Raw genomic sequence first — 17358 nt, forward strand, 5'->3', positions numbered from 1 at the left:
CTTAATACAGCATATGTCTGAACAGACTTCAGTTAGAAATGTTAGAAAAATCAGGCTTTTATTTCCAAAAGCTCTAAAAACAGTCACTCTATATTGCATAATACCATTGTGGATACTGTACACATCAAGATGACAGACAAACAGGAGGAGGGAGGTTAAGAGCTACCAGAATCCTTATTCACCAAATCACACATTCAAAAAAAAAAAAAGTAAAGAAAAAGAAAAGCTGTGTTCATGCGATTCACATGTCTATATAAGCTCAGATTAGTTAACACAGCATTTATTCAAATATCTTTCAGTACATACAGCAGATCTAGGTAACACAGAATTGTAAAGCAATACAATACAAAAACAGAATAAAGAGGAAAATGAGGAGAAAACCCCAAACAGCACAAAATGTGCACCATTCAGAAAACCAGCACTACAAGTAAAACGAATTCCACTGATACTGAGTACTTGAGTTGGATAAGATTCCCTTTAAGAGTCATTATTTCTTATATTAAATGAATAAAAGGCTTTGAACTTTTTGTTTCTAAAATACTACAAAACCTTTACACTTCTTTTAAAAATGAAAACGGAAAGACAATTTTGATGCAGAAGTATGAGGTGTCCTCAGTTCACTTAAATAGTGGCAGTTACATCATCACTCTTAATTTACTCGTGTGGTAAAATCTGTGCTAACCCAACATAAAGAGTAAAATCAGTGCGAGGCTTCACTTTACAATTAAGTGCCTGTATTTACCTGTGTCTGTGAGATCCTCCATCTGTCTAAAGCTATTGCGAAGTATGAGAAACAGTACTGTAATCAGGGAATGACAGTTCACGTACAGTAGGTGACTGGTGTACTCGCCAAATCGGTCAATGAATTAAGCAACCGTACACGAGAAGAAACGAATCCAATAAATTAACGATAAAAAAGAAGAACATAAAAAGTAGCTTAATATTAAGGCTGAGCTGTGGGGGGGGGGAGGAAAAACTCAAACACCAAATGGTTCCTCTTCCTTAACCATAAAAGATGAACATCGTGTGAAAAGATTTAACCCAGAGAAGGCAACAAAGGGAAGAAGTTTTTTTTCTTCTGTTGGATGGGAGCTTTAAAGTGCAAATTCCTATGAAATCGCTCATGGAAAACAAAACAACAACAACTAAAAACCCATGTTTTGAGCCCTGTATATGAGGTTCTTTATGGTGAGGGATTCTTGTGTCATGACTGCTGCTTGTTTGCCTCCTCCTCGTAGGCATTTCCGGTGCCGTTCTGGACATAGGATGAGCCTGAACCCAGTCCATACAAGTGACCACAATACTTGGCATCATCAATGTGATCCTCAAAAAACATCTGCAACGACAATGATGTTACAGTCAGTACAAATGCTGAATCCAAAGCCACTTTTTGTGATATTTAACAAGCGTGGATGAAGGCACACCTCTCTCATCTTGAAGAAAGCCATTCCTGTGAGGAGCGAGTCGGACCCTGCCTGATGCTGAGGTCCAATTCTCTCCAATTCAAGCTGCTCTGCCACCTCCTGCAGACCACCCTGCACATCACATGATGGAAATCAGACACAGATTCCTTCTATTCACACACTGCTACAAATGAAAGTAACCCCTGGTATACTTCAAGGCAAATGCTGCTGTGATGACAGTGGTGTGATCCCGCAATGGCTATACATACTCACTCATTCACGTTTTATTGTTTTACAATAACACTGAACCACAGAAAATTTGATTTAGCTTTATGTACTGATCAACAAAAAACAAAAATGTCAAAGTAAAAAAAAAAAAAAAAAAACTTTTTAGTTTTATTCAATCATTGCAAGTATTTAGTAGATAACCTTGACCTCTATTAGTCTCAGGTTTGCATGAAGCTTGTTTCCGCCACAAAAAAATAAAATAAAAAGATAATTGCGAATTTTTATCTCACAATTACGAGTTTACATCTCACAATTCTGACTTTATTTCTCAGAATTGCGAGATATAAAGTCAGAATTGCGTGATATAAAGTCAGAATTGCGAGATATAAAGTCGCAATTGCGTCTTATAAAGTCAGAATTCTGACTTTTTTTCTCGCAATTGCGACTTTATATCACGCAATTCTGACTTTATATCTCAGAATTCTGACTTTATATCACGCAATTAGGAGATATAAAGTCAGAATTGCATGATATAAAGTCGCAATTGCGTGTTATAAAGTCAGAATTGTGAGATATAAACTATTCTAAGGTAAAAAAAAAAAACCCTTAGAATTGGACTTTATATCTCACAATTCTGACAAAAGATGTCAGAATTGCGAGATATAAACTCGCAATTATGTGTTATAAAGTCAGAATTGCGTGATATAAAGTCAGAATTCTGAGATATAAAGTCAGAATTGCATGATATAAAGTCGCAATTGCGAGAAAAAAAGTCAGAATTCTGACTTTATAAGACGCAATTGTGACTTTATATCTCGCAATTCTGACTTTATATCACGCAATTCTGACTTTATATCTCGCAATTCTGACTTTATATCTCGCAATTCTGAGAAATAAAGTCAGAATTGCGAGATGTAAACTCGCAATTGTGAGATAAAAAGTCGCAATTATCTTTTAAAATGTTTTATTCAGTGGCGGAAACAAGCTTCCATAGGTTTGCTTAAACATATATATATATATATATATATATATATATATATATATATATATATATATATATATATATATATATATATATATAAAAAAAAAACATTTTTAGGCACTGAAATAAAAAATTGAAGCACTACAATTGCTAAAACTGAAATAAAAATACATTAAAGATAAATAGAAATAACACTAAAACAAACTAAAATTATAAACAAAAGCCAACTCAAAAATATGAATACCTACTATAATAGGATATAAACAAATACTAAAATAACACTGATCAATACTGAATAGTAATCTATATAAATTAAAAAAATAAATAACTGATTATTGCAAATCAGGCCGTCTTTTTGCCAGATATGTTTTTGAGTCTTCTTTCTGTTGATTAATGGACACACACACAAAAGGGACACAAGGAAAACAGCATGATTGAATGCTGTAAAACACTGAGGAAAAAAGTCCACAGTCATGAATACTTTGTAGGCCCTGTATTTCTAATGACAACAACCTCATGCACATTTCCAAATGCTAAAATACCTTCAAGTTCTTACAGCTCTTCATGAGGTATTTCACATCATAAATGATGGGAAAAAATAAACGAAGAACCTCGAAGAAGTCAACCTCTTCCTCTGGCAATTTCGAGTTGGACAAAATTTTAATCAGGTACCCAAAGTCATAGCCACTGTTTGGAAGACACACAACAATTAGCTTGAAAATAGAGGCGTATAGTTCATGAAGTTTTAGTCACAGTTTTTTTTTAACAGTACTGTACATTTTCTCAAGCTGTCAAGAATCTTTCAATTTTAATGGAGTTGAGTCTCCACTGAAACACTGTATTGATTTCAGTATGTGAATATTATTACCTATGGAATGAGAGCCACTTGACCCCCTCACAAAGCACCACACCTGAGGTCATAAGCAGCTCAGCAAAGTACAGTGTCTCAATACCCTCCTCCTCATGCTTCTTAAACTGGATACCTGACGAAGTGAGCAGCTCAATGGAATCCTGTGCATACATGTCTTCCCTGCAAAAGACAGTATGTCCTGCTTTCATAAAGAATCACACTGATGGCTATGGTTACACCTGAAGACAAGAAAAGTCATCTTGTCATACGTCTTCAACATGCACATTTAAGAGAGATCATGGATTGATGCTTTGTTGTTGAATATGAGTGCAATACCTCTTTAATTACAAAGTGCAATGCTTACGTGAGGTTAAATTTGAAGTTGAACTGCCACGTTGACGTTCCTGGTGGGTATTCGCCATCTTCGTTCATAAATGTAAGGCCAAGCTGGATGATCTTCAACAAGTCAACATTACACCGCAGCAGCTGATACTGGTAATCTGCATTGCTTCTGAATTCTCCGATTGGTCTTGCAACAACTCCTGGAAACTCTGTGTCCTACAAATGCAACAAAACACTTTATGAGTGTTATGGTTACTTGTATATTTATAGTGCATGATAAAAAAAAGGGCCAGAAAATATATGACGTTACAGACACATTTTTTTAATAAAAATATATATTTTTTATGATTATTATCATTAGTTTTTGTAATTTTAGCACTTATTTCAGTTAGTTGCCAAAGCAACATTTTTAATTTTCGTACGTTTTTTAAGTTTAAGCACTAAGATTTTTCCATCTAATATTGATATTTTATTGTTTAAACTTTTTTTCAATTGCCGAAAATTATTTTGAACAGTTTTAATTTTAGTTAACAATAACAACCCTGGAAGTGTCAGATTGGATTTCAAATTAGTTAAATTTTAATCATTTATGAAGCGATGTGACTAATGTGTCATTCCCAAAGAGCAGCTTTATCGGCGTTCACTCATGTTGCTCAAATCGTTCATTGTGTATTGAATAATTAATGAATGAACGAGCGAACAAACAAGCGGTTTTGGCATTTTACCTTTTTTGTTGTCTAATGCACCTCATGAGTTACAATGTCCAGTTTTTTGCCATACTGAAAAAAAATTTGGTAACCTAAAAATCTAACATAAATTAACTGGTTTTGTTCAAGTCAAAAATATTATTTACTAGTGCTGAATCAACCTAAACCAACACTTTTTTTTTCATAGGTTTAATCAAGTAAAAAATATGAAAGCTTGTTTCCGCCACTGAATTAACAATAAAAAAGGTAATAGTTGCTTTATTCTCACAATTCTGACTTTTTGCTCGTAATTGTGAGTTTATATCTCGCAATTTTGACCTTTTTTCTCAGAATTGCATGATATAAACTCACAATTGTGACTTTTTCTCAGAATTGCAGGATAAACACAATTTTTTCACTTTTTTTCTCAGAATTGTGTGAAATAAACAATTTGGACTTTTTTTCTCAGAATTGCGTGATATAAAGTCAGAAATGCAAGATATAAATTTGCAATTCTGATGAAATAAGTCAAAATCGATAGATATAAACACGCAATTGTGAGAAAAAGTCAGAATTGCAGAAAAATGTCAGAATTACAAGTTTATATCTCACAGCTCTGATTTTATTTCTCACAATTTTAAGTTAATATCTCACAATTCTCATAAAAAAGTCAGAACTGTGAGATAAAAAAATCGCAATTAATTTTTTTTTTTATTATTCTGTGGCAAAACAAGCTTCCAAAAAACACAGCTCTTTAAGGTAACAATTGCAGGTTACCACTTTTTACAGTACATCCTTTCTTTTCACAATGACATTGACTCTCGCACGTCTCTTGCCATCAGGCTGACACTCAAGTCATTACAATGGCAACTGATGTAGACATACCAGATATTAACTGCACTGTCTCAACATTTGGATCTGATTTCATAACTTGCAAATTGACAAGGCAGACGGTCAGTCCTAGATCACAGAAAAACGAAACTGGACGAATTTAAACAAAACTTTAATGCTTCAAACTCACCATTGCGACATAGCTGAATTTTCGAGTCACCTGTCGGATCCTCTTCATCTCCTCATCCAGGTTGCTGGACCAAACCTCACATATTCTTTGGCTATGATCCACAGTGGCTGCGGGCATAGTTCCACTCTCAGGTTCACGGCATCAAAACCAAAAAAACACTCCCCAGGGGATATACTCATGAAATAATAGTCGCTTGTTCCCTCTTTTTACCTGAAAAAAATAGATCTAATCACATCACAATCAGGACATTTTATATCAAATCACTTTATTGTCACTACACCATAAACAAGAAGGTAATAGATAGTGTATAAAATAAACAATATGCAAATATGCACACACAGTATAAACAGACATAGGGTAACTTGAGACAATTAAAAATGTGCTATTGAAAAGCCATGACCTAATTGTTCCCTTTACTTGTACCTAATTGTAGATTATGTCATGCCCTGGCTGATTCACTTTGGCAAATCATTAGCCATGTGTTGTTTACTGACTTCAAACTAGATGTTAGATGAGTGTATCCTCCTTATCCCCAACAGCATTATGAGGACTATAAACAGAGAGACTTTCTGCAATACTTCACTTTAGACTTTACTTAGTAAACATGACTACTCATCTACTATTCTTGCTTCATGACAACACTGAACAGATAATGATTCAGACATACTCATATCACTCACAAAAAAAAAACCTGTTGTAATGTGCCTAAACATTACAAGTGCCAGATGAGTCAAAACGGTCGCAGGCTAACAGGAGCAGCATTCACTTCAATATGCCAACAAAACTAGTAGGAAGATTGGTCGTGTGCCAGAAAATGCTTTTGAACATACATGCACATTAAAGTGCCTTTATAACCTACTATCTGTTGCTTTATATGTCCTTAAGCTATCAAGTCAGTTGTTGTAAGTTGACATGTTAGCAGCACCAGCTAGCACATCTGCTAAACAACTAAACAACCCCGCAAACGTCCTGAAAGCATGTCTACAGTCAGCTTTTGGAGGTTTGTGTAAATTATCTTTCTTTGTAAGATGTAAATGATGCTGTTTGGTGTCGGGATGAGTGTTTATTTGTGTATGTGGTTAGCATGTTAGCTATTAGCCTAGCCACAAAAGTTTGTCCTGATATTATGATCAAAGTTCACTTTTTCTGTCAGGACTTACCTTTCCTCAAACAAGGTAGTTACACTTAAAGCCTATACTGCTTCAGTAATACACAATCACCTTGTTTAGAAAGGACTGGGACCTTGCTCTATACTTTTATATAGTTTTATTGGGCTAACACCGATATCAACAACCAGCTGCCACCTCTGAAACTACATCACAGCGCTTCGGCGTGACGTCATGACAAGACGACAAGGTGTAACCTTTGAACTCATTGTGGGGTTCTACATTTGTATTTATGTATATGTTCATTTGTATATGTAAATTTTCAAATAAGTAGCTCTTTTAAAGGTTGAATTCTTTAAAGAACTATATATATTTTTTTGTAAGAATCTTCAGTGGTGATACTTAAAGGGGTGGTTGATTATGATTTTCACTTTTCTAACTTTAGTTCGTGAGTAATGTTGCTGTTTGAGCATAAACAACATCTGCAAAGTTACAACGCTCAAAGTTCAAAGAAAAGGGAGATATTTTATTTTAAAGAAGTTGCTTTTTAAGGACTACAACAAACGGCTGGTAGGGACTACAAACATTCCTCCCGGGTTAGTGACAGATCAACTAACCCTAAAATGTACCCGGAACACGATTTATAGATTATCAAGACAGAATAGGCCCACTACACATCAGCTACATAAATTCATCAACTAACCATTCAGAAATGTTGTCTACATGTTGTCACTTCTTGAGTCTCTCCATCATTGTCTTACTCTGGTTTGAACATAAAACGCTACAAGTTTTTGAAAATTTCAGTATATGTCTGTGTGAGTGCATCCGCCCTCTGTGCCGGGAGCAGTAGCTTATTTGCACAAAAACGGTGCGTTTTTGCGTACCCTCAAAAAGTGACAATTTTAACATCATGCTAAATACAATATGGGGTATTTTGAGCTAAAACTTCACATACACACTCTGGGGACATCAGAGACTTATTTTACATCTTGTGAAAAGGACATTATACCACCCCTTTTAAAATGAACACCTTATCGTCTTTACTCACCATCAAATTGTTCCAAACCTGTACGAGTTTCTTTCTTCTGAACACAAAAGAAGATATTTTGAAGAATATTGGTAACCAGACAGTTAATGTAGCCATTGACTTCCATAGTAATCTTTTTCTTATTATGGAAGTCAATGGCTACCATCAACTGTTTGGTTACAAACATTCTTCAACATACCTTCTTTTGTGTTTAACAGAAGAATGAAACTCATACAGGTTTGAAGCAATTTTGATGGTAAGAAATGAGAAAATGTTTATTTTGGGCGGTTTTAGTTCTTTTCATAATTTCATGTATTTGTACAGATTTTGTAGTAGGCCATTTCTCTTAAAATATTTTAGAATAGAATATATCTTAGAAAAAAGAGTTTATATTTTATTTGCTTGTAAATGTTGTGATATTTCTTGCAATAAAAATAACTCTAAGGGATAAACACATTGGTTTCATTTAAGTGAAATTTAAGTAAAATAATATTCATTTAGTATATATATAATGTGTGTGTGTGTATAAATCACAATCAACTGTTGTTTTGAGACCAAAAAAACAACTACACACCTTGTGACAAAGACTTTAAAACAGGTGAGCAAATTTTCAATATGGATCTAAACTGACCAAAATATTGTCTCCATCCTTCAAAATTATTTGCAATAATATTAATTTCTTAAATTACCAAAAGCATGATGTAATAAATTTCACATCATGTAACAAGTATTTATATAAAAAAAAACCTGTCATATGGTTTCTTTTGATTCTTTGAATTTGTTTTCAAACATTTGCCAGGCCTAAGCACACTTAAAGATATTAATTTCACAACAAACTGAAGTTTAATGTATGTATTCACCTTATTCAAGTGCATAAAGTGCAAAAAATTAAAATGAGATAATTTATTGTTCATGCATTTAATGTTTTGAAAGATTTCATGCCAATGAGAAATTATTATATATATATATACTTGAATAAATCATCACTCTTTACACGGTACACCCGTAATACACTTCCAGACAGAAAGACATGCTTCTGTACTGCCATACACATGAGACACATGTCCACAATGTCCAATATCTTTGCATAATTTGAAATGCCCACACTCTTATCTTGATCACATTCTTAGACGCTAAAGCTTTCTCATTTTGCAAACTGTCGCATTTGTTCATGCTTTGTTGGGGCCAGTCTCATCCGAGTCAGGATCCTTCACACTGTCCTCACTTGGCAAGGACTCTTCACCAGAAGAATGGGAGCTGAAATCCGCCACTCCTGACTCCTGGTCACTATTGTCAGCATCAGAGCATTTTGGTTTGTCTCCAAACAGGCTAAACTCTGCGCTCTCTCTCTCTCCTTGTTGTAAGGTGAGAACATTGGGAGCAGCACCTATAAAGCCACCAATGTAATCCTGAGGAGTATTGACCAGGCTTCCATCTAAAGGTAAAGACCAAAGCGTCTGTTGTTTGCCGTCCAACAAACCCTTCTGCATGTAAAGCGTTTTTGCACGCTCCTTACCCAGAACAGCAAGTTTCTGCAAAGGTAAAATATTTGATCACTAAAGTTGAAATGGCAAACATTGTGCGAATAAAAATGTGTAGAACATGCATATTAAGTAAACAACATGGTCTTTGCGCAATTTTATTGTAATTCAAAAGAGATTCGAAATAAAATGATAAAAACTTCCATGGCAAATATCTGATGTTGTACCTGCTCATAGACAGCCAGTTCTTCCTCAAGTTGCTGTGTTTCCTCTTTTATAGTCATCAAACAATCCAGCTCAGACTGACGTGGGTGCAACTCACGATCAAATCGATTATACAGCCTTCTCCAGTATCTAAACACAGAAAAGACAAACCATTTTTGCTGTTAAACAAACAAATAGCATATATATCATTTAACAATTTCTTCTGTGTTGACTGTGTTGAAAATGTATATGTGCTTAGGACTAAAGAAAAAAACTGCATGAGAAAGAGAATCAAGACAGGGAAAATGTATTGTCAGGTCAAATTGTGAGACAAAGCCTATGCATAAAGGGGAAAACTGTTTTCTAACATACTTAAAACAGAAGGGGGCAGTACTGGGCCTTAGAAGTCTCTGATTCTGGCTCTGATCGGGTTTATACAGAGGGTTCATGAAGTCCAGTTTGTTCTCCCATAAATGAGGCCATATGGAATGGGTTTTCTCTTTGATGCTAAAAAAAAAACATGCAGAGAGTTTTAACATCTACTATACCCCAAATTTTAACAACAAAATCAAGTTTTTCATTCATGTCTCAAATACACAGGGCAATTACCACAGATCTTTCCTCTCCTTCTGGCTGTTACAAATGAAGTTGCCATAGTGACAGGAGTAAACGTGGTTGTGGATGCTGATTAGAAACTTCTCATTGTACTCAAAAGAACAGGGAAACTGATCCATAAACTGCCATACACATTCCAGGAACTGGTCTATAGCAGGTGACACTTCCTTGGCTTCTCCATCTAGATGACCGCATCTGAAACGCCATGAAGTAAATCACATTTACAATGAGCAATCGCATCAAGTACATCAGAAAACCGGAGTGAATTTTAAGATGAAATCCAACCTGTGTGAAAACTTGTGTCCAAATGAAACCCAGTCTTTCTCAATCAGCACCTACACATACAATAAAACAGGGTTTTACTTACACTATTGTTCAGTCAGAATTTGTTTTAAAGAAATGAATACTTATATTGAGTAAGGAAACATTAAACTGATCAAAAGTGACAGTAAACTCATTTATAATGTTACAAAAGATGTCCATTTTAAATAAACGCTGTTCTTTCCATACATTTAAGAATATTGAGCCATATTAGGTTTCCACAAAAACATTAAGCAGCAACAGTTTTCAACAGTGATAATAAGAAATGTTTCTTGAGCACCAAATCAGCATATTAAAGTGATTTCTGAAGGATCATGTGACACTGAAGACTGGAGTAATGATGCTGAAAATTCAGCTTTGCCATCATGGGAACAAGTTACATTTTTAATATATATTAATAGAAAACAATTATTTTAATTTGTAATAACATTTCAATATTTTTCTGTATTTTTGATGCAGTCTTGGTGAGCATAAGATACTTCTTTCAAAAACATTAATAAACCTTGTAGTGGTAGTGTACTTGAGAACAGTTTAAATGTCAATTTCCGGTGTTAAAAGTCTTTATATCCCAGTTTCATAAGCAGAGACAAATATTAGTAATTTGTAAACTGACTTCTTCAGAAAGTGCAAACACTGTAGGGCTAGCAGAACATTGATCTATTTGTTTAAGCGTTCTGACCATCTGATCAATAAAAGGAAAAGGAATTTGAAAACATGCAATATTTTTGCAATTCCGTTTGATGGTGCTTGTGCATCTGCAGACTTACTGCTAGTGTATCAGGAAATGAGATAGTGTTCCCAGACAGACTTAATCTGTGCTAGAAATTATGTTTTTCTTTTTAAATTGACCCCATATGAAGGTAAATTTCTAAGTAAGAGATGATTCTCTAAACTGAGCTCTGCTATTGAATGAAACCTCTCCAGCAGAGATCAGGCTTGAGTCGATCCTTATGATTAAATGAGCTAGACTCACGGGCAGCCTGTCAGTTATGCATCTTCTTACACTGTGAACTCAGTGACTTGAATGAAAAATGTGCATGCTGCCGTTTACCATGAGTCCCTTGAGGGTCCTGTAGTAGGGGTCCAGAAGCACACTGGCCACAGAGCAAACCTGAGCCGTCCTATCCCAGCCATCAGAGCAATGAACCAGGACACTGACCCCTTCCTCTGCCACGGCCTGTGCGCGTGTCACGTAAGAACATGAAATCAGTACCGGAGCAAGAGCTCATGCATGGGCTGACTCTCAAAGAGATCTTTTACCTTAGATATGAAGATTCCAGCTTCCATGATCGATTTGATGTGTCTTAACCAGTCTGAATTTTCAAGGCCCAAGAGAAATTCTCTCATGGTGGGAGAACGCAGTGCAGAAACTAAAAAAAAAAAAAGACACTTTGAGAAGATCCAGACAAATTCACCACTAAAGTTTATATACGATCCTGTGAAAAGACGATGATGAAAACCAGGAGCTTTATTGAGAATTTACAGTAGGGAAATGATATGAGGCATTTTAAAGTGCTCAATATTTACTTTGGCTTCGCAAAGAAAGCTAGTGGCTAACAAAAGTGTCCTCTTTATTTATGTTACTTGAAATATGCACTGCTGATAAATTGACTTGATGACAGTTCTGTCTTATGGCTCATTAGTTATTATGACAACCAAATACATTTGTATTTCTATAAGTAGCATTGATTCTTTTTCTCCAAACCAACATAAACATTCCCTGTGAGCACTGTAAGCTTTGATATGTCAACAGTTCAAATGTGATAAGAGTATTTAAGGGCTGGTGACGTCCCATGAGAACACTCCAGATGACAGCCGCTGAAGCCAGTATATTGACAAACCCGCTCACTCTTGGTGGCAGGGACCAAATCGACTGTATTTCTAGGAAGAATCAAGCATGCTGTAATGAGATCTCAAACAGTCTCTGCTGGAAGCCTACAGGATTATTCGACCAGATGACTCCCTAATGTTTTACGGGTCAAAAAGCTATCACACCCAGTGCCGTTATTATTTCTTCAACACTAGACGATATCATTCTCACGCCCTCCTTTTCTAAATCAGGGGGAAAAAGGTCCCCGATCGTCAAGTCAACAAAACAAAAATAGGCGAGGAATAAAAGCCAGATGGATTCAAAGCACCCCCTACTACACGATCTGCTTTGCCAAGAAACTCTCCTGTGGTACAATCTACGGCTTCATTGCAGAACATCTTTATTATAGATGATAAAACGCTAAGTGGTCTGAAGATCTCCCATAAAATTGAAGGGGAGCTGTTATATACTGATTCAAGCTGGTTCAACAGAAGGATCTTTGGATCTAACACACTGGTTAATATGGGTCAATTCATTTTCTCACTTAATATTGGAGACAATACCCTCTATGAGTTTCTGCAGACTGTTCCTCATCACATGGATGTTTTCAATGCCGATGAACTGGAATTTAATGTTGCAGTAGTTGTCCTCATTTTCGTAGCCTTTCCCCGCAGCTCGATTTGCCATTGCGTTCAGCTGGAAATACATGAGATTCTCACGTACAGTGTCTTTCACGCGTAATTCTGATATCGGGTCCATCGTGTACTGATATTAAGCGGACTGACCTTGGGTCTGGTGTCCACAACATACATGAATCTGCTGCCAGGATTAGACTTCATGATGGCCTGCAGCATTTGCTCATCCTCCAGGCAGCGAGCACTGAAGCCAGAAAGAGGCTGACTGCTGCGACATATTGTGGCCTAAAGAAAAGACATCATGTGAGTTGGTGTCAAGATAAGACATGACCAAAAAACACGGAAAACTACTCATTAGTTCTTCATATTAGTGTAGGACAAGACTAAGTGGGTCAGTGTTTATTTTAGTGTGCAAAATGGCTTAAATAAACCAATAAAAATAAAAATAAATACATATATTTTAATTTTATTAGTAGTATGTATACAAATACATAATTACATTTAATTAATTAAACAATACATTCCATAAACTAATCTAGTAAAAATGCAACTATCATCTGACCTCAAAGTAATTCCCAGCCTGATTCTTTTATGCTCAATATAAAAATTCAGCTTGAAGAACCAAAGGAAAGCTTCTTTCCACCATGGAATACAAAAGAAAAGAAAAGAAAAAAAGGCAATTTCAATTTTTCTCTCACAATTCAGACTTTTTTTCTCACAATAGTGAGTTTATATTTTGCAATTCATACTTTTTTTTCTCAGAATTGCATGATATAATGTCACAATTGTGAGAAAAAAGTCAGAATTGCAAGATATAAACTCGCAATTTCTAGAAAAATTTCAGAATTGCGAGTTTATATCAATTCGCAATTTTAACTTCTATTCTCAGAATTGTGAGATATAAATTCACAATTACGAGTTATAAAGTCAAATTTTGAGGGAAAAAATACTTTTTCTCAGATTATATCTCACAATTCTGACTGTGGCGGAAACAAACTTCCATAGAAAGGGGACCCGAGCTAAAAAAAAGCAATATATTATTTTATTAAAATGTATAAAATTATTCATTTCAATTTGAATAATCTGAAAATCAAAATTATATTTTAATACTTTAAATAAAGCTATCGTACAGCCTCAGAGTAATTCCCAGCCTGATTGATTAATAAATTAAACTTAAAGAACAGAAGATTACAATGTTCTCTCAGTGGAATGGGTATTTCATGAGAATTTGGCCCTGGCCTCATAAAACTCTGAGCTTGCAATATTACATTTTTAGACATTGTTCTAATCATATTTTGGGGTTAACGGACCATGAATGGGGGGTGGATTATTAAACTGCAACTGACCCCTTAGGGCCTCACCATTATGATCCTTATGTGGAGGTCACAAGTTTCTCCATGTGGTTTGAATTCATGTGTCCAAAAGAAAACACAGAGAATCCAAGGGGAATATTTGACCTCAATGAAATGTCTTTTAACAGAGTGCCGAACCCAAGAGGGTACAGAGGGGGCTTGACCATGCTTTTAAAATATCCATTATATTGTAATTCAAAAAAACAAAATAAGCACTTTCTTTGTAAAGAAATCATACCAAGCTGGAGTTTAATACTAAATCAAGCTGCATCACATTATGGTTCTTCTTGAGTTTTTTTTTTTTTATTATACCGAGCACTCAAGTCTCAAGAACACTATGTTCTTGAACCTTGAACTCGCATCCTCAATCTGATGACTAAGTATTTGGCAGGCAAGGACATATGAAAGAAAGGATAAAATTCTCCACAGCCTCATTAAAAGGGGCCGATGAATGCTAAGACTGCAGAGAGAATGTGCCAGATGGAGGCAGACTTACATGATTTTCCTTGCAGTAGTATGACAACGTGGGAAATCGACCTCTGCTACGAAACTTAGAGCTCCCTACGATGACAGGGAGGGTGACGGATTTAGGCACAAACAAGTCAGATGGGTAAGTATCACACACCTGCGTCACAAAAAGAAAAGTTATAAAAAAAAAACTAAACAACATACTGATTGTGTTTACATAGTGCTGGTGGGTGATGCACTAACTCTATACTCTCGGTTGATGGGGGTGACATGCCATTGCTTATTTGGAAGTCCCATTCGACTGTATTCAGCCTTCATATCTAAAAAGTCCCATGAGAGCTCCCGTTCAGCTTTGTCAGCATTAGGATTGAAGGAAAAACAATACAACTCTTCATATTTTTCTGCAAGACAAGGGGAAAACAACATGACAAAATGTCCATGTACACTAAAAATATAGAAAAGTGTATTGAAGAACTATAATTAGTTTTGAACATTATGGCCCGGTTTACAGACAGGGCTTTAGATTAAGCCAGGATTAGGTCTTAGTTTAATTAAACGTGGCTTGGGAAAAAAAAGCATTACTGGTGTGCATCTTGTGACAAAACAATGGCAGTGACATTTTCTAAGATATTTCAGTGCAAGTTGCTTTCAGTTAAAATAGCTCAAACATGTATTTTAGTCTGGGACTAGGCTTAAGCCATGTCTGTGAAGCCAGGGGTATATTAAACATTCAAATGCTGATTTGTCTGCAACAATATTTCAATAAGAAGTTGTGTCCCGAATGCACTAATACCAGGGGGTGTTCAAACTCGGTCCTGTAGAGTTTAGCTCACCCTTGCTTCAACACCTGAACGGAAGTTTTTAGTATACTTTGTAAGACCTTGATTAACCAGTTCAGGTGTTTCATTTGGGTTGGAGCTAAACTTCAGGACCGACGATGCCTATTCCTGCACTATAAGTAAGTACTCAACCGTGTAGTGCAGGGCTGTGCAACTCTGGCACTCAAGACCCATTTTCCTGCATAGTTTATCTCCAACCCTAACCAAAAACACCTGAACCAGCTAATAAAAGTCTTCAGGATTACTAAAAAGCTACATTCAGGTGAGTTTGAATAAGGTTAGAGCTAAACTCTGCAGGGAAATGGATCTTGAAGGCCAGAACTGTCCAGCCCACACTTAGTTTTTCCGGTTAAGTAAGTGCATCATCCTGGTAAGTGCATCAATTTTTCTTTTAAGAATATTCAGTGTGAACGTACCAACACACACACTACAGAATGGTATAGAATAGTACACTCATATGCAGAATGGAATAAACTGACATTATATTCTTAATGTATGCCAAGTGACCCACCTGGTCTAGATAGATGTGAAAGTGAAATGTAAACATCATGGCAGACGCTCTCTTGAGGAATAATAAACTGTATGACCTGAAAGTTCTTGCAGTGAATTAATAAAGGGTATCCACTCTGAGATGCTTTATGCTTTACAACATTACACACTAAACTGTGCAGAACCTGTGAAAAACAAGCATACTGTGTCAGTTATTGTACTTATAAGTACTTATAAATACTTGACAATTATGATAAACCGCAGATATCAATGGCATTAGTTAATACATTTGACATGGCAAGCACTTACCCACAGCTCATTTCTGTTCTCAGATCCTTTACCTACAAAGATAGTGTGTGTGGCTGTCAGGTAGAGCGTGCCCACTTGAGTTCTTCGAGAGGAACTTCTATCCACTAACCAGACATTTTCAACCTGCAATATATAACCAAGTTAATTAGACCAGGGGTTTTCGATGCCACAGACCCCACTATATGATCACCCTCATGTGAGGAACTCCCATCGTAAAATATAAAAAATCATCTATCTTTTATAAATGGCCAATTTATACACTGGAAAATAAATATTATAGATTTAAAATTAATTTCTACTAAGTTACATTCTTATTTTTTGTACTCACTATAGTAATGTTACTATAGTGTAATTTAGTAATGTAAATTTTAATTTATAATAATGAGAATTCTTATTTATTTTAATCTAATTTAATATATTTAACAGATGAATACAGAACTAATTAATCCCTAATCACATTTTTCACTTGTGGCCTCCTGAGGTTCCCAGACCCCAGTTTTAAAACCTCTGAATTAGACATTAGGCTAGTGAGCATCCCTCTGCCCTGTGGTGATACTGTGTTTAAATCATCTGCAAAACTCATTCCCAATGTGAATATGGCTTTTCAGTAATCTCCTTTAAATTATAACTGATCAGATGCAGGCCTTTACTTTTTTCCTTCCCCCTTGAACATTTGTCTCAGTGACTGTGCTGATTTCATTGATTCCAGTAAATTAATCCATTTACAAGTATAAAACCTCAAATTACAAATGATGAAACATGTGGAAGCAATACATGGAGATGTGTGGTTCATGGCATGTAAAGGGAATCATTGTATCATGGATGCTGGACATTACCTTTGGCATTCTGATGTGCTCCATCTCTGACCACTGTGCACCTCTGGCGCGTGCAGCTTATCGGGGTACAGAAATACTTCTTAGTGTCATGCTGAACGAGTGTTAATTTAAATACAATAATTTTCAAGTATTGTTATTAACGCTGCGCTTCTTTGAATCCGGGTTGATAGGGATATGGCTCCTCCCGTCATCTGTAGTGATTCACCGTCAGGTCTCTGCGCTGCTGCGCTCAGTGCGTGGCCCGCTGCAGGGTCCTAAAGCCCGCGCCGAACACGTGTCATCGTGATTTTAGCTAAGAAAATGTAATCATCATCGGTATGGTTTATATCTGTACGCTAAAAGTATTAAGGTATT

At 35.8% G+C, this 17358-nt stretch overlaps 2 protein-coding genes across 3 annotated transcripts; both read right to left on the bottom strand.

Moving 5' to 3' along the window:
• Positions 1 to 37: 37 nt before the first annotated feature.
• cnot7 (CCR4-NOT transcription complex, subunit 7) lies at positions 38 to 6842 on the bottom strand. Of its 2 annotated transcripts, none has more exons than XM_081382795.1 (7): positions 6733 to 6842; positions 5513 to 5722; positions 3828 to 4021; positions 3482 to 3643; positions 3156 to 3300; positions 1425 to 1535; positions 38 to 1336 (listed from the first exon to the last, which is right to left on the bottom strand). In XM_081382795.1, exons 2-7 carry the CDS (start codon positions 5627 to 5629, stop codon positions 1205 to 1207), a joined length of 861 nt encoding a protein of 286 aa, XP_081238921.1. In that variant the 5' UTR covers positions 5630 to 5722; positions 6733 to 6842; the 3' UTR covers positions 38 to 1204. The 2 variants fall into 2 exon arrangements, with proteins under 2 accessions (XP_081238921.1, XP_081238920.1); XM_081382794.1 differs by having other exon boundaries at positions 6673 to 6841.
• Positions 6843 to 8467: 1625 nt separating this feature from the next.
• On the bottom strand, positions 8468 to 17235 carry mtmr7a (myotubularin related protein 7a). The gene is made up of 14 exons (XM_081381941.1): positions 17005 to 17235; positions 16169 to 16291; positions 15882 to 16044; positions 14775 to 14932; positions 14560 to 14688; positions 12862 to 12996; positions 12640 to 12772; positions 11527 to 11636; positions 11318 to 11443; positions 10231 to 10280; positions 9940 to 10140; positions 9703 to 9837; positions 9354 to 9480; positions 8468 to 9177 (listed from the first exon to the last, which is right to left on the bottom strand). The coding sequence occupies exons 1-14, from the start codon at positions 17026 to 17028 to the stop codon at positions 8815 to 8817; spliced, it is 1977 nt and encodes a 658-aa protein (XP_081238067.1). The 5' UTR covers positions 17029 to 17235; the 3' UTR covers positions 8468 to 8814.
• Between the last annotated feature and the right edge of the window lie 123 nt (positions 17236 to 17358).

Source organism: Scardinius erythrophthalmus, assembly GCF_964197995.2.
Source record: "Scardinius erythrophthalmus genome assembly, chromosome: 13".
NCBI lineage: Eukaryota > Metazoa > Chordata > Actinopteri > Cypriniformes > Leuciscidae > Scardinius > Scardinius erythrophthalmus.